Raw genomic sequence first — 24,494 nt, forward strand, 5'->3', positions numbered from 1 at the left:
GAATGAATCCCACTTGATCATGGTGAATAATTCCTTTTATATGCCGTTGAATTCGATTTGCTAGTATCTTATTGAGAATTTTTGCATCCATATTCATCAGGGATATTGGCCTGTAGTTCTCTTTTTTTACTGGGTCTCTGTCTGGTTTAGGAATCAAAGTAATACTGGCTTCATAGAATGAGTCTGGAAGTTTTCCTTCCCTTTCTATTTCTTGGAATAGCTTGAGAAGGATAGGTATTATCTCTGCTTTAAACGTCTGGTAGAACTCCCCTGGGAAGCCATCTGGTCCTGGACTCTTATTTGTTGGGAGATTTTTGATAACCGATTCAATTTCTTCGCTGGTTATGGGTCTGTTCAAGCTTTCTATTTCCTCCTGATTGAGTTTTGGAAGAGTGTGGGTGTTCAGGAATTTGTCCATTTCTTCCAGGTTGTGCAATTTGTTGGCATATAATTTTTCATAGTATTCCCTGATAATTGTTTGTATCTCTGAGGGATTGGTTGTAATCATTCCATTTTCATTCATGATTTTATCTATTTGGGTCATCTCCCTTTTCTTTTTGAGAAGCCTGGCTAGAGGTTTGTCAATTTTGTTGATTTTTTCAAAAAACCAACTCTTGGTTTCGTTGATCTGCTCTACAGTTTTTTTAGATTCTATATTGTTTATTTCTGCTCTGATCTTTATTATTTCTCTTCTTCTGCTGGGTTTAGGCTGCCTTTGCTGTTCTGCTTCTATTTCCTTTAGGTGTGCTGTTAGATTTTGTATTTGGGATTTTTCTTGTTTCTTGAGATAGGCCTGGATTGCAATGTATTTTCCTCTCAGGACTGCCTTCGCTGCGTCCCAAAGCGTTTGGATTGTTGTATTTTCATTTTCGTTTGTTTCCATATATTTTTTAATTTCTTCTCTAATTGCCTGGTTGACCCACTCATTCGTTAGTAGGGTGTTCTTTAACCTCCATGTTTTTGGAGGTTTTCCAGACGTTTTTCTGTGGTTGATTTCAAGCTTCATAGCATTGTGGTCTGAAAGTATGCATGGTATGATTTCAGTTCTTGTAAACTTATGAAGGGCTGTTTTGTGACCCAGTATATGATCTATCTTGGAGAATGTTCCATGTGCACTCGAGAAGAAAGTATATTCTGTTGCTTTGGAATGCAGAGTTCTAAATATATCTGTCAAGTCCATCTGATCCAATGTCTCATTCAGGGCCCTTGTTTCTTTATTGACCGTGTGTCTAGATGATCTATCCATTTCTGTAAGTGGGGTGTTAAAGTCCCCTGCAATTACCACATTCTTCTCAATAAGGTTGCTTATGTTTATGAGTAATTGTTTTATATATTTGGGCGCTCCGGTATTCGGCGCATAGACATTTATAATTGTTAGCTCTTCCTGATGGATAGACCCTGTCACTATTATATAATGTCCTTCTTCATCTCTTGTTACAGCCTTTAATTTAAAGTCTAGTTTGTCTGATATAAGTATGGCTACTCCAGCTTTCTTTTGGCTTCCAGTAGCATGATAAATAGTTCTCCATCCCTTCACTCTCAATCTAAAGGTGTCCTCAGGTCTAAAATGAGTCTCTTGTAGACAGCAAATAGATGGGTCTTGTTTTTTTATCCATTCTGATACCCTATGTCTTTTGGTTGGCGCATTTAGTCCATTTACATTCAGTGTTATTATAGAAAGATATGGGTTTAGAGTCATTGTGATGTCTGTATGTTTTATGCTTGTAGTGATGTCTCTGGTACTTTGTCTCACAGGGTCCCCCTTAGGATCTCTTGTAGGGCTGGTTTAGTGGTGACAAATTCCTTCAGTTTTTGTTTGTTTGGGAAGACCTTTATCTCTCCTTCTATTCTAAATGACAGACTTGCTGGATAAAGGATTCTCGGCTGCATATTTTTTCTGTCTAGCACACTGAAAATCTCGTGCCAATTCTTTCTGGCCTGCCAAGTTTCAAAAGACAGATCAGTCACGAGTCTTATAGGTCTCCCTTTATATGTGAGGGCACGTTTACCCCTTGCCGCTTTCAGAATTTTCTCTTTATCCTTGTATTTTGCCAGTTTCACTATGATATGTCGTGCAGAAGATCGATTCAAGTTACGTCTGAAGGGAGTTCTCTGTGCCTCTTGGATTTCAATGCCTTTTTCCTTCCCCACTTCAGGGAAGTTCTCAGCTATTATTTCTTCAAGTACCCCTTCAGCACCTTTCCCTCTCTCTTCCTCCTCTGGGATACCTATTATGCGTATATTATTTCTTTTTAGTGTATCACTTAGTTCTCTAATTTTCCCCTCATACTCCTGGATTTTTTTATCTCTCTTTTTCTCAGCTTCCTCTTTTTCCATAACTTTATCTTCTAGTTCACCTATTCTCTCCTCTGCCTCTTCAATCCGAGCCGTGGTGGTTTCCATTTTGTTATGCATTTCGTTTAAAGCGTTTTTCAGCTCCTCGTGACTGTTCCTTAGTCCCTTGATCTCTGTAGCAAGAGATTCTCTGCTGTCAGCTATACTGTTTTCAAGCCCAGCGATTAATTTTATGACTATTATTCTAAATTCACTTTCTGTTATATTATTTAAATCCTTTTTGATCAGCTCATTAGCTGTTGTTATTTCCTGGAGATTCTTCTGAGGGGAATTCTTCCGCTTGGTCATTTTGGATAGTCCCTGGCGTGGTGAGGACCTGCAGGGCACTTCCCCTGTGCTGTGGTGTATACCTGGAGTTGGTGGGCGGAGCCGCAGTCAGACCTGATGTCTGCCCCCAGCCCACCGCTGGGGCCACAGTCAGACTGGTGCGTGCCTTCTCTTCCCCTCTCCTAGGGGCGGGATTCACTGTGGGGTGGGGTGGCCCGTCTGGGCTACTTGCACACTGCCAGGCTTGTGATGCTGGGGATCTGGCGTCTTAGCTGGGGTGGGTAGGCAAGGTGCACAGGGGCAGGAGGGGCAGGCTTAGCTTGCTTCTCCTTAGGTGATCCACTTCAGGAGGGGCCCTGTGGCAGCAGGAGTGAGTCAGATCCGCTGCCGGGGGTTTGGCTCCGCAGAAGCGCAGAGTTGGGTGTTTCGCGGAGCAAGTTCCCTGGCAGGAACTGGTTCTCATGGGCGGGGGAGATGGCGCTGGCGAGCGCCTTTGTTCCCCACCAAACTGAGCTCTGTCGTCCGGGGGCTCAGCAGCTCTCCTTCCCTTTGTCCTCCAGCCTTCCCGCTTTCTGAGCAGAGCTGTTAACTTACGACCTCCCAGACGCTAAGTCGCGCTTGCTGTCGGAACACAGTCCGTCAGGCCCCTCCGCTTTTTGCAAGCCAGACTCGGGGGCTCTGCTTGGCCGGCGAGCCGCCCCTCCGCCCCGGCTCCCTCCCACCAGTCCGTGGAGCGCGCATCGCCTCGCCGCCCTTCCTACCCTCTTCCGTGGGCCTCTCGTCTGCGTTTGGCTCCGGCGACTCCGTTCTGCTAATCCTCTGGCGGTTTTCTGGGTTATTTAGGCAGGTGTAGGTGGAATCTAAGTGATCAGCAGGACGCGCGGTGAGCCCAGCGTCCTCCTACGCCGCCATCTTCCTTCTCCTCCCTGCACTAAGCACTTTATATGCATTAGCCCATTGAATTCTTACATTAGTCCCATAAAGTAAGTGGTGCTATTGTCATGGTTTTACAGATGGGGAAACCAAGACACAGAGCAGTTAAGTGCCTCTTCCAGCCTAGAATCAAAGACTATCCAAATCCAAAGACAAATTTCTTAACCTCTATGGGACAAGAGGCCACTGTCAATACTAAGTTGCACTCAATATATGTTTATGGAAAATTAAATGAAGAAATTAAATTCTGGTTTAGTATTTACCTACTAGCTGTGTCATTTGGAAAATTACACTTATGAGTTTCAATTCCCTACCCATGAAATGGGAATACTAATAAGTATCTCATGAAGTCCTTTTAAGGATTAAATAAATTAAAAAAACAAAAACAAAAAAACAGTTAAAGCCTTAGTTTGGTTGACAGGCCCAGAGGATCCTCCCCACTCTACCACCTAGGGCTCCAACTCTCCTGGGTAGGAGTGCTTAGCTATGAAGGGCAGACACAGAAGTATAGCTGCATAGGTGTTGGGATGGGAAGATGTCTCTCTAGTGGGTACAGTAGCAGAAGACGAGCGATGGATCATAGGTCTCAGCAGGACACAAAGGGAAGTGGAAACAGGAAAAGAGCTCATACATATTGTGTAGAGAAGACTAGTGTCTACTGGTGCCTGGCCTATCACTCCTTCTTAGTCACACAGAAGAATCCAAGCCTCATCAGAGCCATGTAAGCAGAAGTGACTAGAGTCATTTCCAAGTGAGGTATTCAAGATCCAGGTTACTATCCCCATACTTTATCTTCCCTAATATGGCATCTTTTGAGGCCACATATATTCTAGATGGCATAACAACAAAGAAAACTTTCTGACATTAAGCTACTGATACTTGGGTATTAATTTGTTATTGCAGCTAAGCCTGACCTATCCTAACTAATCCGGCAGAAGAAAAGGTAGTAGTCCCTTGCTTTCTCTTCTGCCATCTGGTTCCCACATCATATGGATTTTCTGTTAGAGGATTCATGACCCTGCTCTCTCCATAGTTTCCAGCCCCCATTCATATATATTAATATTAATAAAAATATTAATAAAAATATTAATAAAAATATTAAGATTGTGCAAAGAAGAAGATCAGAATTATAAATGCCTCAGACTTCTTTTCTGATTTTTGACTTCTATTTCCTTCTCAAGCAAAGAACGTTGAATAGAAAGAGATGCTGATGGACTAAAGATAACACTAGAATAGATAACCTTGAAGGCAAACTAATTTCTTGGTTTATTAGCTTCAATATATTATAGTAGTGTAAAAAGCTGAGGGCTCCTTGAGGCACCAGGTCTGCTACAGATCTTAGGACTTAGCCTGAACACTGCCAAAGAGAAACAAAAGACCCATCATGCTCTAAATATTCTATTATCGACTATTATTGGAATAGAGTCATGAGAAGGGGTTAACAAATAGGAGATAGGGGACTCTGACTCACAGAATCTCACCCCGTCTATGTCATTGACAAGATTCAAAATGGTGTCATGGGAATGCCATGAGCTTTGGAGTTAGAACTCAGCTGCAATTCTGTGGGACCTTGGGTTCTTTATTCAACCCTTCTGGCATTATACTGCTTCATTTCTTGAGTAAGGGTAATAATGATGATCACTATTTATTTAGTGTGTAATACATGCCAGGCTTTGATTCTATCATCTCATTATAAACTCATGTCAACATACACAGCCTTATGACTGGTACACAGCACCATAGTACCATGACTGGTATCACAGATGGTTAATTTTTGCTAGCCCTCTTCAACCCCCCTTTCAACACTACATTGAAACCCCATCAGAGAAAGCTCTAATAGAGCTTTATTCTCTTTATTTCTAACCCTGTCTCCAGAAACATTTTCCTCTTTCTCTGACTCATGATTTTAAAATTCCTCCTATCCCTTTGTGAGATACAATTGCTGGGATGAACTGAGGCTTCCCGAGGACATGCTTGAAGGGCAAGTGTTGGTGTTGGTTTTGTTTTCCTGGACTCTATTGCTCCAGCTTTGTCTTCCTGAGTGGGGTGGGGAAAAGGTGTGTGTGTGTGTGTGTGTGTGTGTGACAGAGAGAGAGAGAGAGAGAGAGAGAGAGAGAGAGAGAGAAGTATGAACAGTCTAGAGAGAAGGGATAGGGGAAGGACAAAAGAAGACTAGAGAGATGTGTCAGTGGTTGTAGAGAGAAAAATATTAACATGAATGTCATCTTTGGGTTATTTTGGTCTACTTATGATATATTCTTCTTCTATCTTGTCACAAAACCTTCAGGAAAAGCCAAATTATTCCTCTGGAATTTTAGGGCCTAGAAGACACTGGGTGAGAATAAAAGGGGCCAAGGGCCAAGGAGATCTGTTATACTCAAGCAATTCTGAGAACCCTCATTATGGAAAATTCACCTTATTGGGTTTGGCTAGAGAGAAACAGTACCACCCTACTCTAACCCCCAAGCACACACCCTGGACTTCTCCCTCTGAAATTCTGGCAGGATTTCTAAAGACTGAACAAGAGTCAAGAGTTTTCCAATAGACTGACTCACTATAGTTTGCCTCTCATAAGTGATCCCTCAGTGGGGTCTCTACTTCAGCTACCACAGCTAGATTTGGGCATCCTGTGGTCTTGAGTCCCTCCTGAAATTGTTAGGTAGATCAGGAGGAAAGGAAAAGTGCTACAGTCAAAGGGCAGCAGGTGCATGAGCAAAATGCTATAGTCAATAAAAATACATGATTGCTATGTAGAATCTCATTTAAACATAACAACCTATTGATGAAGAGGTTAAATACCAAGAAGTGAGGCCAGCATCATTCCTGTGCCTGTTTCTGCACTTTGGATCTAGCCTGAGTGCATTTGATAAATGTGTGATTTGTGGAATTGTATGAGAAATGACAAGAGCCTGGGCTTTGGGTTTTCTTCCTTAGAGAACAGCAGAGAGAGAGGTGGGTCTCCAGGTCTCCTATCTGAGAAGGTTCAGAAGAATGAAGGAGGGAAGCTAAAGATGTTTATAATCTGTTATATTCCTGACCTTTTATGTGCATTACCTCAAATAATCATGAGAAAGAATGAATGATCTCCAGCCTAAAAGTGAAGTGATAGACTCATAAAGGTTGACTTACCCAAGGTCAAACAGTTAAGTTTAGGATGTGGGATTTAAAGCCAGGTGACTCTGATTCCCCATTATTCCATGCAACCTCTCAAAGAAGCTTCTTAAAGATAGAACCTTCTGCATAGAATTGGGTCAACAGAGGGGAGGGCAGGTGATGGGAATTTCCTATCTGATAGGAGACAATACCTACATCTTGCTTGGCTTCTCACACCACCTGTGGCATGTTATTCTTACAGATAAGGAATCTATGGACACATCATTCCCCTTCCTGGCTCCAGTCTTAGCATCTGCAAAATGAGGGCATCTCACTAGAGAATGGGTATTTATTGTCCTGCCACTCTCTGCAGGGGTGAGAATCCATTATGAAGAGAGAAGAGAAAATGCTGGATGAAATGCTCCACCTCAGGCTTAGCCATTATAAAAAGAAACCACATTTACAAAAGACCATTGCCCATGTCTCTTGCCTATTGCCATTGGGACAATGGTTTTAGTCCATCACCACCACAGGGCAGCATGGATCTACTGGTGACATTGGCCCCTTATCTCATGCTTCATTATTCTGGAGTTCAGCTTTCAGCACCTACTCTGAGGGGGCTGTTTTAATGGGATCGTTAGAGAGTGTTTACTAGATTAAAACTGTGGATGTCTTCTGCAAAGCAACTCTGCAAATGGCTTTATGGGTTTCCGGATTTATTTTGTCTCAATGACTAGGCTCAGTTTGCAAATCAAATCAAAGCTGATTTTTCTAACTGCCACTCGGGCGCACCCAGCGGGAGTCTGCAGAACCAGCTGTGTTCCCTCCCTGGCTGGTGCCAGAGATGGGAGTGCTGTTGTCTGCTGGTGGCCAGAGAGGTTCCAACAGGGAGAGGGCAGACAGGCAAGTAAGTACCTGCTTGACCCTAATTGGGGCGGAGGGACACAGAGAAAGCAAATTTTATTTTCTGGAGGGAGGAAAGGCAGACAGGATCTATGTGGCCTCAAAGACACATTGGCAGAAATAACGGGGAGCCAATATGGACTCATGATATTGAGGCTCCCTCCAAATGAAGTGTCCTCCCATGGTGGGAGGAACACTTTGGGCCAGTAGTGAGGTCCCTGTTATAGCAAATACCCTAGCAGAGCCTGGCCTTTGTGAGTGGGTACTGTAGATTACATAGTTGATCTCTACGTCATTCCTTTTTACTCCTACATTGAAAGAGAACAGTGCTGACAAATAGGTTGTATTTGAAAAAAAAGAGGCCATGAAAGAATAACCTATTAGCCTCCATCCATCCATCCATCCATCCATCCATCCATCCATCCATCTATCCATTAATCAATTGACCATCCATTGATTTATCCCTTTGTTCATTCAATATATTTTACGGAGCATGAAAGTATGCTAGAATCTGGGGACACAACAGTGCTCAAAATAGGCAAAATGCTTTTACTACACTTGGAATGTGGCTGGGATAGACACTAAACATGTAAGCAAACTAAAAAAAAATGTACATATTTGCAAGTCAAAATGAATGCTATGAAAAAAAAGTACAGGGTATGATTTCAGGTGGAAAATGTTGGGGATATACATCAGATTGGAGGTCAGGATGATCTTTCTGAGGAAGTGTGTCTATGCTGCAGTTAGAAAGATATTTATCTGTTATACAGGCACATACAGTGGCTGGATAATTTCGGGCAGAGGGGGCAGGATGAGTAAAGGCCCTGAAGTTAGAAGGAACTTGGTAAGTCAGAAGAATATAGCAAGTATGAGGATAGAAGCTTGGGAGAGGCTGAAAGGTAGTAAGGGGCCAGGTCATGCAGGCAAGTCTGGGGGAGGCAGGGAGTGTGGGCAAGAGAAAGTAGCGAAGTGAATGGAGGGGTGCATGGAGGAAAGCAGGGGAGAATAAGACAGGACAGGGACTTGGGTGGAAATGGACATCAGTTTCTGGAAGAGAAACTGACTGGTATGGTTCTAGATCAGAAACCATTTTCCCCTTGGCCTGCTCTGAGTCAGAAAGGCACAAACAGATGCTCAGGTCCCTCCTTCAGCAGCTATAGCCTGGGGCACCTTCCACCACAGAGGATAATCATCTTCCACAGGAAAGGCAGTTCCCCACCCCCACAATCCCTCCAGCCTAAGCTTCAGAACCTTGGAAGTCTAAGGTTGCACTTTCATTGCAAATTTCTACATGCTCTATCTTCCCAAGAGTGGTCTCTGAGTATGTTCAGATTCCATCTTCAACCTGGTTCTGAAACTGAGCCCATCCCTCGTCTTCCAAATACGAGGTAAACCTTACTTAATGGGTCTAAATGTACCTCCCACTTACTTGCTCTATCTCACAATTCCTGTTTTAACAACACAAATGAAGCCTCATTGTTATCTTCATACTGCCATCCCTTCGGAGAATGAGTGATAATAATTCTCTGCTTCTAAACCAAAAATGTAATGCTTATTTACCCATTAGCTGAAGTTTTCTCTCTGCAGCTCTGAACAAATTCTCAGAGTAGAGTGTGCCAAGCACAGGGCTTTCAGGATTTTCTTTTAGCTCTTGAAATTGAGGCAATTCCATGAGCTTTTTGCTATCCCTCAACCCGATGATGAAACACATCCTCTTTATAATAAGATCAGTGCGGTGGAGGCCACTGGTGCCACTCCCAGATCCCCTTTGCAGGTCAGTGTATCATACCCAACCTTCCCCCCCCCCCCCCCCCCCCGTGCCCCTGCTGCTGTGGGTATTAAGACTAAGTGTTCACACCTGTGACATTCTCCAGAGACTTTGGCCAAGGCTCTGGGATACCATTTCCCCTGGAGCCACCTGAGAAATGGAGGGGAGGGAGAAGGGTAAGGAAAGGGGAAAGTACCAAGGACTAATTGTTATGGGGGAGAGACACAGAAAACCTGGTCTTCTTGCTTCAAGGCAGAACTTTGGAGAAATTTATACTCCACTTGCATCTAGCCTAGGCTTGCATTTATCTGAGAACAGATTCTTGCTTTAACATTTTCTTTTTACCATCCCACTTCCCTCTTTGATTTATAGATTTCTTCCAAGTGCCCTCCATCAATACATTAAATGCACCCAAATCCCTGCTTCAGGCTCTGCTTCCAGGGAATCTGTCTTAAGACAGCTCCTATTTGCCTTTATCTACTCATCGATGAAATCCACTTCCCCACTATGGTTGAACTCACATTCTAATTCCTCCAAATCTCTAGCCAAAGTTAATAACAGGCAACCCCTAGCTGATCAACAAGATAAAAAAGAATGTGAATCTGGGGCAATGCCAACAAGACCCTTCCATCGATGAAAAAGACCGTTTTCAAGGCTTTTGAGGTGAGCCTGTCCTGATGCTAGAATTACCCTTCTACTAGCAAATATCAAACTCCCACCCCACAGTCCCTTAGCTGGGCCTTCAATTTGTGGTTCTGCCCTCACTCTGTAAATAAATATTGCCCCCTGGTGATATGCAAATCCCTACCCTCTCAATCCTCTAAATACATACAGTCTTGACTCTTAACAGGGACTTTGGACCAGGGGTATGGCTCCTCTCACAGTCTGAGGTGCTGAGTCAGCTTGCCTTCCAATCCTACCCTTGGTCTGGGTATTGTGCAATTCCCAGTGTTTAGGTGAGAAGGGGTAGTGATGGAGGTAATAGAAGGGTTGTATCTCCCATACTGGACCAGTCCCAGAGAAACAGAACCCCAGATGAAGGCCCAGGAACATACATGCCACTACTGCCTGGAGCTTTGGCCCCAACGGTACTTTAGCCCCCATTCAGTACATTTCACTTCCATTTGGAAGCATTGATCATAATCATAAGTCCACTATTATCTGTCAAAATCACTCATGTAAGGTCTGTTTCCACACTGGATCGTGAGCTCCTTGAGGACAGGCATCATGCCTGCTGATTCAGCACAAAACCCTAGTTCCTTTCAAGGTACCCAGCTCACAGATGCTGACTGAGCAGACTACACAAAGGAAATAACATTTATTGACAATATTTTTTTCCAAAACACCTCGCAGTAAATACAACACTTAGATGTTTATTATATCGTCTGATCCTCTAACAAACTGGGTGGTAGAGGCCTTGGTGTGCCGGAGCTGGCTTGTATTAACTTGCTAGACCCGGGTGTTAAACACTCTGGACTTTTTTGCAAGCCAGTTATTAAACCCTTGGTAACTTGATATTGGACATGGTGGGGATATTTATACTTTGGAGATCAACAAAGACTACAAGTAAGGGCTTTTCTTTTACAAAGAGCAGGTTTATCATGAAACCACTGGCAGTAGGTATGTTTAAAAAATGTTCTGTGAGCCCCGCGTCGGGCTCTGGGCTGATGGCTCAGAGCCTGGAGCCTATTTCCGATTCTATGTCTCCCTCTCTCTCTGCCCCTCCCCCGTTCATGCTCTGTCTCTCTCTGTCCCAAAAATAAATAAAACGTTGAAAAAAAAAAATGTTCTGTGAATGGATAGATGGGGATAACCTGAAACATGGCACCTTGGAGTTTGAGAGAGATCAACTGAGACTCTCAAGGTCTCTGACTCTTGCTGCAGTAAGATGCCAGCTTCAAATGCATTTATTCATTTCAGTGAGCATTTTTTGATTGCCAGGCATGTGCCAGGAACTTCTGCCATGGCAAAATGTGATGAGGAAGTTAGTGGTTAAGACCAAGGATCACCTCATCAGAGACCTTCGAAGTCAGCAGTGCTGGTGCCTGCCCCAGAAAGCAGGCTCTGCTCAGGGCCCTGAAACGTGAGTAGATCAGGACCTGATGCTCCACCATCATGTAGGGTCTGAGTAGGGTCCTGCTGTCACAGACCCAGCCATTGGGTGTGTGCGGACCACCTACTGTATTTACCTGCTGCCCAGGGCTCCCTCCACAGAACCTGCAATTCCTCTGCCCAAAGCAGCCTGACTAAACTTCCCAAGGGAACAGAAGTCCAATCTAGACCCAGTCCACTGCCAGGGCCCTCCTCTGACAGGGCTGATTCTTGCTCCCTACACACCCTTAAAAGCCACTGGGATTATACTGTGAATAATGAGCAATCAGAGGCTCCAGTGGAAACCACATAGACACTGCCCCTAAATGCATGGGTCCTGTTATGCGTTGAACTATGTGTCCATCCCCCAGTTCATATGTTGAAATCCCAACACCCAGTGCCTCAGAAGGTGTCCTTATTTGGTAATAGCATCCTTGTAGATGTAATTAGTTAATTTAGGATGAGGTCAACCTGGAACAGGGTGGGCTCCTAATCTAACAGTACCTAGTGTCCCTATAAAAAAGGGGAAACTTGGACATGAGATGCCCACAGGGAGAATGCCATGTGAAGATGCAAACTAAGGAACAATGAAGATTGCTAGAAGCTAGGGAGAGGCATGGATCACATCCTCCCTTCACAGTCCTCAAAGGAGCCAACCCTACTGACACCTTACCTCAGACTTCCAGCCTCCAGAATGTGAGACAAGAAATTTTGTTGTTAAGCCACTCAGCTGCTGGTACTCTGGTACAGCAGCCATAGAAAACTATTCTAGGTCCCTTGCTTTGCAACCCTCCAAACTGGGCAGTGCTGCATCAGAGTTCAAGTGACTAACAGGAATGCTGCAGACAGACAAGGGTTAGAGCGTCATGCTGGAGCCAGATGTGGAATCTAACAGAAGAGGCACTGGGCTTGGGGTCAGGTCAGAATGACCCTGCCTGAGTGCTGGGGATTGTTACGTTCTCCCTGGGAGCCCTTCTATTCTGCAGGACTCACACAGGTGACCACGGACACCATCAGGAGTTACCAGAGTCAGGGATAAAACAGCAGCAGAGCAGTGGCCTTGAGTTTGCACATGTGATCACACTCCAGGGGTTGGATGCCCACTGGAAGCCCCAAGAGGAAGGTGCCATGATGACAGAGAAGTGCCAAGTGCTTGGAGGGAGCCAGATGGCCAGTGCAATATGTCACTGGCACTTTAGATACTGCCAAAGCCTATGGGATTCCCAGTATCTTATTTTTCTCTATTAAAAGTAATAGTGTTTTCAGCAAACCCACTAAATGGGGAAATTTGATTCCAGAAAGAGATGGGCCGAATATTCATTCCTGGCCTTAGATCCTTGCTACAGAGTCCTCATGAAGAGTGCACAGAATTAGACAGGGTTTGCCCTTAATCAACCCCGGATGCTCCAAAGCTAACGTGAGGCACAGAGTAGACACCAACCAAACACAAGTCTGCTTTCCTTTGTCTTTTCTTGGCTTTTTTCTCACCAAGCATCCTCTTATCTGAGGTGGCACTGAGAGGGGTAAGTCCCTGGGACTCTGAGAGACTGGCATTCTCCACTGTCCAGCTCTCTGTCCTATTCAAGGTGCTCCTAAAGCTCCGCTTGTCTGGGCTGAAGGGCTGGCCCTCGCAGACCTGGAAAGTGAGGGTGTCAGTGCTGGGAATCTACCTCTGACTCCTGACTCCTTCCTGCCCTGCCAGGGCTCGGCCATCTGAGAATCCAGATTCATTCACTTACTTGTTCCCATCCCTCCACACATCCACATGTTACATGTGCACACCCCCCTAAGGAAGACAGTATCCTACAAGTCAAATGTGAGAACAAATCCTTATGCTTAGAAGAGGTACATGTTTTCCTCTCTAGTTCTTTCAGGACCAGTGCAGCTGTACTGCAGGGAGAAGTGCTTCATGCTGGGTCTCTAGGACTATGAGGACAGTGGATCCTGAAGTTGCCCCAGAAGTAGAGTTTTAATTATTCTCTTGTAAAGTTCCCATATCTATCTCTTGTCCATCCAACCATGTGTTCCCAATTCTCAGTTTAGAAAACAGCATCCAACAAACTACCCTTTAGGGGGGCTTATGTCCCAGAGGGTATCCTTAGAATACCACATCCTCCCACCCCCGCCATGGAGGGCAGAGCAACCACATCAACCTCTCCCTTGTCTAGAGGTCAAAGCTGGAGGGGTGGGTGAAGGAGGTGTCCCTGTACGTTTCCTTCCTTCCCCCGGCTGCCCCTTTAAGCGGGACGCAACAGACGCTCAGCTGTCCGGAGCTCTAATGCTATCCAATTGATGATGCTCTTCCTCTTGGATTATCTGTTTTCCTCAGTGGGAAAGCCTTCTAAGGCCTGTGATTTGTGTCACTTTTGTTTGCAGGCCATCAATTCTCCTTGCCTCACAAAGAGTAGTTTATCTCTGTCCAGTAGCCTGAGTTCCTGAGAGAGAACAAGTTAGGGACATGCCGGCCTCTCATGACTTATGTGAAATCAGAGGGGGTTCTTATCACAGTGAGTCCTTGGTGCTTCTGTCTTCTCCTTCCTCCTGTATCATCTTTCCTTCTCAGCCTACATATTGAGCTGGTTTTCTTCAAAGTTATGAAAGACATGAGTGATAGGTCTTGGTGCATATTTTGTGAAAGAGCCATATTCTCCTCCTTCTCCTCTCTCTCTCTTCCCCTCCCTCATTTCTACCTCTTCCCACACATATGTATGTGTTTTCCTCTGTATGACTGTGCACGCGTGTATATACTCACATATGTACATACACACTTGGGTCATGGTCTTTGTCTATGTTTTATATCTATGATTATATGCCTACTTATATTTATAATTGCCATCTCTAGGGAAGCATCCTATGTAACTATATACACTGTCAATAAATGCAAGAGACAACAGAATTGTCCAATTTTCGTGTGGTTATATGGAGAGAATAGCTGTTAAAAATATCCATCCTATAACAAAAAGATAAACCTGATTTCTAACCATTCAACCTTGTAATAGGTTAAATGATAACAAACCATTCATTGATTTTTTCTTAAAGAGTAATAAACAGAAACATGTACCAATTGAAAGGGCCAGGCAATTCAATTATAATTAGGAAAACAAAAAGTGATGAGCCTGAACAATGCTGCCTTAGTTTTTGGGATAAGTATTGAAAATGCCAACTACATAACAATGCAGTGTTTGTTTTCTCATTATTAAAGGCACCGACACTATCACCTCATTTGTGAAAGCCAAACCCAGCTGAAAAAAGCACAAAACTCAGAAGACAGGTGTGTACCAGACATGCTAAAAAAATACCCACATAAGCACAAACCCAAATATAATGAATATATAGAAGAATATTTAATAAAATTTATATTCATCACTCTACTGATTAATGTACCAGTCCATTCATCTGTTCATCTGTCTGTCAGTCCGTCTGTCTGTCTGCCCCACGATCCCCATCCATCTATCCATCCACTGATTCAACAAGTATTTTTTGAGCTCTTACTATGTTTTTGGCACTGTGTTATTAATATACACTGTAGGTATTTATTAACATATACTGTAGGTATAATGACTCCAATGAAAATAACAATTCTTTCTTTTGTTTTTAGTAATTGTTGCCTAAACTTTCCCTGTGTGGCTAGATGGAGAAATCCTTAAATGGCTGAAGACAGACAAGGACATGGCAACATACCTTTTGTAGCCAGGCGAACACAGTTGATTTTGGTCTCCTGTGAACAACAAAAGTGAGGTTCCAGTTAATTAGTTGTGGGTTTGGTTTGTTATATAAAGAAAAGATGTACATATGTATACCTGTATATATGTCTATATATGCATTTTTAATTACAACCTGAAATGTGTCCTTTCCATCTCTTCCCCCATCGTAATCACCTTTTTTTTTTTTTTTTTTTTTTAACGATTTTAAGTAATCCCTACCCTCAATGCAGGGCTTGAACCTATAACCCCCAGATCAAGAACCACATGCTCTACCAACAGAGTTAGCCAGGCACACCAGGAATCACTTTTTAATTCTATTTCTTCATTTATTTTCAGGCAAGGTACATATTTTGTGCCTTTTAATTCCTGGCTCCCATCACCTCATAAGCTGCCTCCCAGACAGAACCACTTATAAACATTAAATCCTATGACTGCCCAGCACAGGACAACTTTAATAATAACACTAGATGGGTACACTGTGGCATATGTTAGTAGATGGCACCAAGAGCATCTTTGGGAAACTATGTTGGTAAGTAAATAATAAGTAAAAAATGCATCTATCTGCACAGACTGAAACAGATACTAGACAAGATCCCAGGCAATATGAATGTGTAAGAATCAAACTGCAAAGTTCATATTCAAAAAGTTACACTGGCCCTGAGATCTCTGGTGAACCTCACAGTTTTCATGGGTAATGTTGTGTGTGTGTATGTTTGCATGGCGATCGAATCTTTGGTGGGTAAACTATCTAGTTATTGTTGGCTGTTCCCCAAATGGACAAGACCCATAAACTTGAGATATTACTGGGCCTGCAGTTGAGTTACAGAAGAGTGTGCTCAGGAAGATCATCATTTTAGTGTGCTTTCTTGGGATCATCTCCAAGGAGGCCCTAGAATCAGTTGAAAATTCCAGTTGACTAAGTAATACGCCCAGCAACAATCTGAATATATTGTAGCAATGAAAATAAAAGGCAAAAAGGAATGCAAGTGTATGGGTCTCAAGAATCAAACGTGTGTCTTGCTAATGCTCACTCATAAGAAATTACTGCATCTTATAGGGGCACTTGTACCCCAATGTTCATAGCAGCACTCTCAACAATAGCCAAATTATGGAAAGAGCCTAAATGTCCATCAACTGATGAATGGATAAGGAAATTGTGGTTTATATACACAATGGAACACTACGTGGCAATGAGAAAAAATGAAATATGGCCTTTTGTAGCAACATGGATGGAACTGGAGAGTGTGATGCTAAGTGAAATAAGCCATACAGAGAAAGACAGATACCATATGGTTTCACTCTTATGTGGATCCTGAGAGACTTGACGGGAACCCATGGGGGAGGGGAAGGAAAAAAAAAAAAAAAGAGGTTAGAGTGGGAGAGAGCCAAAGCATAAGAGACTGTTAAAAACTGAGAACAAACTAAGGGTTGATGGGGGGTGAGAGGGAGGAGAGGGTGGGTGATGGGTATTGAGGAGGGCACCTTTTGGGATGAGCACTGGGTGTTGTATGGAACCCAATTTGACAATAAATTTCATATATTAAAAAAAAATTAAAAAATAAACAAATAAATAAATAAACAAAAAAACAAACTTAAAAAAAAAAAAAAGAAATTACTGCATCTTGAAAGCACTTGTGTTAGTCAGGTCTTTGAGGGTTCCTGGACCCAATTCTTTTTTGGGATGGTGGTTCCTCCCCTTCCACAACATTAAGCAATCCTCAGATGTCAACAGGGTGTCACAGAATTCAACTCAATTTTGATACTATCTACCTGGAGATAGCGTCAGATTCTACAGGTTAAGGGTTCAGTTCCACAAGACTGCTCCCTATCCCCCACTTCAAATGATGCCAGTTTCAAGCCCCAGGCTGTTACCTGTGCTTCTGACTTACCAGCTACATTTTGGAGATTCCAATGACCTCCTCCTTAGGTTCAATTAATTTGCTAGAGCAGCTCACAGAACTCAGAGAAACAGGTTACTAAATCACCAGTTTGTTGTAAAAAGATATAACCCAGGAACAGCCCGATACAAGAGATGCATAGGGCGAAGTATGTGGGGAGGGGCGCAGAACCTTCATGCCTTCTCCAGAAGTTCTACTCTCCCCAAACTCCATGTGGTCACCTACCCAGAGGTCTCTGAACCCAGTCCTTCTGGGTTTTTATGGAAAGCTTCACTGCATAGTCATTATTGACTAAGTCACTGGCCATTGGCTGATTCAACCTCCAGCCCCTCCCCTCTCTCCAGAGGTCCAGTAGGTTGGGGTGGGGTGGGACTGTGGGACTAGAAGTTCCAACCCTCTAATCCAAAATTAATCCTCCTGGCAACTAGCATCCTCCTTGGGTGGGGTCCCAAAGTCACCTTCATTAACGTAACAAAAGACACCTTTATCACCATTGACACTTAGAAAATTCCTAAGGTTTGGGAAAATGTGAACCAGAAACCATGAAGAAAGACCAAATACATATGAGAAATATATTTTGGTCATCTGAAAGACCAAAAATATATTTCTTATAAGGGATCACAATATTGCATCAGGGTTATGCAGAGATATAAAACCCATGAATTGCAGGGGCAAAAAACAGTAAAGGTATATTTCCCATTCAAACCAACATGTCCAATGTAGGTGCATGACAGTGAGGTGGGGTAGTAGTGGTGGTTGGGGGATACTATAACCACTGTAGTCACTCAGAGACCAAGGCTGGTACCTCCATTTTAACACAAGGCTTCAGTGTTCACTGAGGCAGGAGAAGAGAATGCTGGAGTTGGGCACTGGTAATTAAATGCTTTGTATCAGAAACTACACTTGCTTGACTCAAGTTTCATTGATTAGAAGCAGTCATGCGGCCATACCTAACTTAAGTGAAGGAAGAAATGGTAATGTCTACAGCAGAGTCTATTTTCTCTAAGCATACCTCTGAATGCTAGAGACTATCACTTTGATTAAACTCAAGTATGATTCCCTAGTGGTCTTGAGTCTGTTCCTCAGACCACAGAAAGTCTGCCCTTGGCTTGTGTAGCAGAGATGTCTGGATACTGAAAGATAGTTCTCACATCCACTAACATTCTTCTTCCTCAACAATTCCAATGATAAGAGTTCAAGTCCTTTGAACCAATACTGGTACTCATCCTAGGACATCCTCCAGTTTGTCCCTCTTAATGAGAAGGGACTAGAATATGAAGAGTCTGCATGTGGTCTTGTCAGTATATGATTATCTAGATTGTCACTATATTCTATTTTCCTTAGTTATATTGGGCTTCTGTTAAACATAGCAAATATCCCAGTTTTTCAGTCATCATGATGAATGTGCCATCAACCTTACCCCCACAAAAAAATACCTGCCTGCTCCTACATACATAAATGTGGTTGTATTTCTGGAATCCAAGTACAGAGTCATATACTGACTTCCACTGTTGACTTCCATCTTCTTTGATCTGATTGCTATTGCTTGTTCTCATATGCTTCACCATATGCAAGTTTTTGAAAATATTTTTTTCTATATTTTTATCCAGATCGTTAGTATAAGTGATAACCTAGAAAATGGCACTGATAGAGCTCTATGACATGTACCAGAATCCATCTTCCGGGCTGGCATTTATTGCTCATCAGAATTTGTGGTGGTTATCTAACTGCTCATCTCTTCAATTGTTTATGCACTTGGATCCTACTGCTGTGTTTTTCCACAAAAATATTTTGAGAATAGGGTCAAATTCACTTCAGATACTCATGCTCTGTCTACTGCACTCCTGCAATTTATCAGCCTAAGAGCTCTCTCAAAGAAAGAAGGTTGGGTTGACATGACTTGTTCTTTGGGACAAGTGTTTCCTTTACATTCTTTAATGCTGAAAAGTGCTCTTTTTTCAAATAAACAATTGCTTTATTAAAAAACTGAAAAATGCAGAAATGATGCAAATATATGAAGTATTCATTTGAGATGTTCATATGATATTTGAAGAATGCTACATTTCAAGAAAAATGTTTTTTTTTTAATTTTTTTTTAACATTTATTTATTTTTGAGACAGAGAGAGAGCATGAACGGGGGAGAGGCAGAGGCAGAGGGAGACACAGAATCGGAAGCAGGCTCCAGGCTCTAAGCCATCAGCCCAGAGCCCAACGCGGGGCTCAAACTCACGGACCGTGAGATCGTGACCTGAGCTGAAGTCGGACACTCAACTGACTGAGCCACCCAGGCGCCCCAAGAAAAATGTTTTTTAAAAAGTACATCCAGAAGGCAGAAAGAAGGAAAAATTATGAATAAAAAATATGAAAATAAAGTAAAACTCTCTAAATGTGATGCCAAAGAAGCTTCAGTAACAAATGAGGTAAAACTTGAAAATGATGATAAAAGTGAGCCAACTAATTTTTTGTTTTCAAGCTTGGAGAAAGAGCAGATGTTCAACTCCTGCTGGCTTCCATTTCTGCTCTCTGGTTTAAAGGGTCAGTGAGCTGAAGCCTGAGATGGTTACAGAAAGCACAAGCTCCTGAGGACTGAAAGCTTTCTTCACATGGCTGTGCAACCACCACAATGACCATCACCCAGAAACTGTGCAGGGTGGGAGCCATACCAAGAGACTAGGAATGGTAAGAAGAATCTCCAACTTTGTATTAATACAATGAAAAAAGATTTTTACAAGTGCTATTATTAGGAAACTTGCCAATTGTGCAAGATTATTGCATACAGCAACGGGCAAGAGTTTGATGAGGTTTCACTGCTGGGGGTAATTGGTAAATATGGATCTCAACTTCAAAGAGAGTCAATCTAATCTTTTCACATCTAAGAATCTATTCTCAGGGAATAACCTGAAATGTTAGAAGGTTTATATCCTAAGATGTTGGTTCCAATGGTCTTTATAAAAGTTAAAGTGAAGCTCCACATACCGGTGTAACCCTACAGGCATGGTAAAGAAATTGTAGTCTATCCACACAGTGGAATATTATGAAGCTAATCAAAAATAATTGTACCATATAATAACATGGCATAGTACATGTAAGAATATATTAAAGGAATAAAGCAAAGTACAATCTTTACTACAACATGCAAAGATAAACATTTAAAAATAATTTGTGAAAGAAATATACTTAAGAGGCATTACTTGGTTCATTTGAAGTACAACATACATAGAGACAAGTATACTAACTTTAACTACAATTTTCCAAGTGTTCTATCTTTAAGTTTTTATTTGAGAGAGAGAGAGAGAGCGTGCACACACACATAGGAGAAAGGGGCAGAGGGAGAAAAAGAATCTTTTTTAAAAAAAGTTTTATTTATTTTGAGAGAGAGAGAGTGTGTGTGATTGAGTGCATGTGCCTGTTAGCAGGGGAGGGGAAGAGAGAGAGGGAGAGAGAGAATCCCAAGCAGGCTCCTTGCTGTCAGTGTGGAGCCCAGCAGGGCTCAAACTCATGAAGTATGAGATCATGACCTGAGCCAAAACCAAGAGTCACATGCTTAACTGACTGAGCCACCCAGGCACCCAAGTTTGCCAAGTTTTGCACAAAGTAAATATGCACCTATGGCCAGCACCCCAGATGAAAACACCAAATATTACCAGCACATCATGCTCCCTCTGGGTCACTTCATCCCTGCAGTAGTGAAAACACTAACCTGCCTTCTGTGGGAATGTTCTCTGTAAAATGGGTCATATTAAAGGGAATCTGGGTAGTTTCAATGGTTTCTTCTACTGCTTGCTTTCCTTCATTGGGTCATTTGTGACAATTTTCTGAGAATCTTCTTCCCTTCCATAGTTGCATGTGTGAAAGTGAGCCATTTCTGACACCACCTCCTCCACCCCACATCTATTAAAAGCTGTTTTCTATAATCTGGAGCACATGTCTCATTATACTTGACTCTCCCTGGCTCTCACAAACATGATGTTGACATGTCTGCTTTCTCCCAAATTCCTGACACCTCTAATTCCATAACCAATTTGTCTTTGTTGGTTAGAATTAGATACAGAATAACAAAGTCCTAAGTCACTCTTTTGCCCTTCTGCGTGATTGAATTGTTAGCAAGCAAGTTGGGAACATGCTAGACATTCTGCATCCCAACATATGGGAAGTCTGGCCAGTGTGCACATACCCAAAGTCCCCAATCCATTCAATAAACAGGAAACGAGTACTTTCTTTGTGCCAAGATTATATAAAGCTTTGGGGAAAGGAGAAACATTTGGTACACTTTCTGTTCTATCTCCATTAATTATATCCTACTTCTAGATGTGTCATATATTCTGGGACAGTACAATATAATTTCCTTTCCCTATCATTTTAACTTCACTCACAGCCCAGTCCCCACTCCAGACTGGCAAATCTGGACACAGGTATATATCACCTTAGAGTAGAATTTAATATCCTAACTGTTGTGATTCTGTTGAGACCTGCTTCTACTCAAGCTCTGCCAGTGCTGGGCAATATAAAGCAAGTCACTGCTGCTCTCTATGGCTCAATTTCCCCATGAATCAAATACAGAGACAGGGTTGGAAAAGGCCAATTTGGTAGAGTGGGCAGGGTATTCTAAGGTTGCTTCAAGTTCTCAAAATGCTGAGTCTGGTTTCAGCTACTGGCAGTATGCCTTTTCTTTCAGTACTCTGTTTTCTTGACATCACTCCATATCATACCACACCCCACAACACATAGCTCACTAAAAAAACCCAAATGCCTCATGTCTACAACTACTTACCTACTCATAGCCCCCATTTCAAGACTAGATGAAGTCTGTCTCATCTATACATCCATCCTTTCACCATCTGCTGAAATTATAGGATGTCTCTCTAATTCAGAGGCACAGTATCCAAGGCATCAAGTATTTTAGTAGATGCTAATTATTATCCAGTTAGACTTAGGTTAAGTTGTGTCACTACCCTGACCAAGAAGCCCTAGGTACTTGAGTAGTACATACAATTCTTACTCTACTCCCATTAGACTGCCCTATGTATAGGATGGGGATTTGGTTCTCACCCTAGTTTTCACATAATTTTCCCACTTACCATAACTCATGCCTTTGTCTTCTCCAAGATTGAGATACCCTAGTAAATACAATGGGAATTAGCCCTGACACCATAGTCTAGTTTGCCAAGTTGCTTTGGCTCCTGCCTTAATATTCCTCTAAGACTTGGCTAGGGCCTCAACAGCCCACTTATTCCTTTATCTATTTATTCATTTGGTCAGCCAATCAACAGTTATTTATTGATGTGATCACTATTGATTATATGGATGATTACTGAATGATCACTATGTGCCAGGCATTGTGCTGGGTACTAGTGTTACAGGATGAGCAAAACAGACATGGTCCATGTCCTCATGGAGCATGTACACATTATTTTCCAATGTTTGTGACTAACATTAGATACCTATTCTCACAAGTAAGTATCTGATTACAAGTTGCAATAAACATTGTGAGGAAGAAGTACTAGGTGCTAAGTATGTGTAAGAAGAAGACACGAAGTGTGGATGGGAAGGAAAAAGATACACTGCCTTGAGAAAAGACCATTTAACTTGTGACTTGGGAGAGAAGTAGGAGTTAGATATATGAAGTATAAAAAAAAATGTGTCCTGGATTCAGGAACAAATGTGAAAAGACTTGGACGTGAGAAAATGCATGGTGTAGTGGAAGATATAAACAAGTCTGGAATGGTTACATTATAAAGAAGGACTTGGAGAATGATATGAGGTGAAGCTAGAGACAGAAGCCTCGTAGAGCCTTTTAGACTGTACAGTTTTGGCCTATATTTTAAGAACAACTGGAAGCCATCAAAGACTTATTTGCAGAAACAATGAAGTTTTCAGATTTACATTTTTAAAAAAAAAATTTTTTTTTAACGTTTATTTATTTTTGAGACAGAGAGAGACAGAGCATGAATGGGGGAGGGACAGAGAGAGAGGGAGACACAGAATCGGAAGCAGGCTCTAGGCTCTGAGCCATCAGCCCAGAGCCCGACGTGGGGCTTGAACTCACGGACCATGAGATCGTGACCTGAGCTGAAGTCGGACGCTTAACCGACTGAGCCACCCAGGCGCCCCTCAGATTTACATTTTTTTTTAATGTAAAGAATTTAGGGGTGCTTGGGTGGCTCAATTGGTTAAGCTTCTGACTCTTGATTTCAGTTCTGGTCATGATCTCACAGTTCCTGAGATCAGGCCCTGCATCAGGCTTGGTGCTGAAAGCAAGGAGCCTTCTTGGGATGCTCTCTCTCCCTCTCTTTCTGCCCAACCCCACTGTTTCTCTCTCTCCCTCTCTCAAAATAAATAAATAAACTTACAAAAATAAAATAATAAAATGTAGAGACTATTATATACAGAACAGACTTATGGTACAAGAAAAACTAGTAAGTAGGAAGAATGTGGTGTAGTCTAGCCAAGAGATGGTGGTGGCCAAGACAGTGAGTGCAGGGATCCTGTTTCAACCTCCCCCATCCTTGGAAGGCATATTTTGGCTGTGCCTGACCCTAGAGACCTTCCAACACTTCACCCCACCCCATGCTTATGAATCAGTATTGGCTTCTGGTACGGACACCAACTGGGTCCTCAGTCTAGCCTCTCTGTACCCCAATTCCCCTTGACTCTCTTCCAAAAATCCACAAAGTACACAACATTAGCATCATTAAAATACAGAGAATGCTCAAAACTTCATAATCACTGTTAGGAAAAAAATTAAACACCACAAATGAATGAAATATTTTTAAGGTTTTCAGCACAAGCTTTTGTGGACAGCAAGGGCCATATGGAAAAGCAACATGAAAGAGAAGAGAGGTGAGCTAGTAGACGGTGTAAGATTGATCTAAAATGATCTTTAGGGGAGCATGAGTGGCTCAGTCAGTTGAGCATCTGACTCTTGACTTTGGCTCAGGTCATGATCTCAAGGTCATTGGATCAAGTACATATTGGGCTCTACACTGGGCATGGAGCCTGCTTAGGATTCTCTCTCCCTCTTCCTCTGCCCACCACCCCTGCCTATGTGCAGCTCTCTAAAAAATAATAAAATAATAATAATAATAATAATAATAATAATAATAATACGATCTCTAGCAAGACCAAGTTTGTATGTATAAAAAATCTGAAAATGTGTGAAAATGCTGATAGATTAAGACATTGAGTAGGTGGAAAGGACTTGAAGGCACACATAATTCAAGGTGGCAACCTTAAATAGATCACTTATAGGGGAAAATAAGGTAAAAAGAAGGGAAATGTGCCCTTGGGAGATTTATTGAGGAAAAGGAAAAGAGGCAAGAGGAATTTTAAGATCCTGTGAGTCAAAAGAGAGAGAGAAAACAGCAGCAACATGAGTCCAAGAACACACATCCACCCATCCTCCATCAGAGACAAGACTTAGTCATCCATTAAAAAATCATATTTCACTCCCCTATCAGAATGCTGTGTTTTTAAACTAAAAT

General features: G+C 42.4%; 1 protein-coding gene across 16 annotated transcripts in view; it reads right to left on the bottom strand.

Moving 5' to 3' along the window:
- Positions 1–24,494, bottom strand: part of PTPRT (protein tyrosine phosphatase receptor type T) — a 1,080,869-nt gene that overhangs the window by 202,677 nt on the left and 853,698 nt on the right. For all 16 annotated transcript variants that reach the window (XM_086702238.1, XM_086702233.1, XM_086702237.1 and 13 more), the window contains exon 13: positions 15,092–15,128. In XM_086702238.1, the coding sequence (XP_086558364.1) occupies positions 15,092–15,128 (37 nt within the window). The remainder of the gene's footprint in view (positions 1–15,091; positions 15,129–24,494) is intronic.

The sequence above is a fragment of the Puma concolor genome, chromosome A3 (genome assembly GCF_028749965.1).
Source record: "Puma concolor isolate L17-30 chromosome A3, mPumCon1.1.hap2, whole genome shotgun sequence".
NCBI classification, from domain to species: Eukaryota; Metazoa; Chordata; class Mammalia; order Carnivora; family Felidae; genus Puma; species Puma concolor.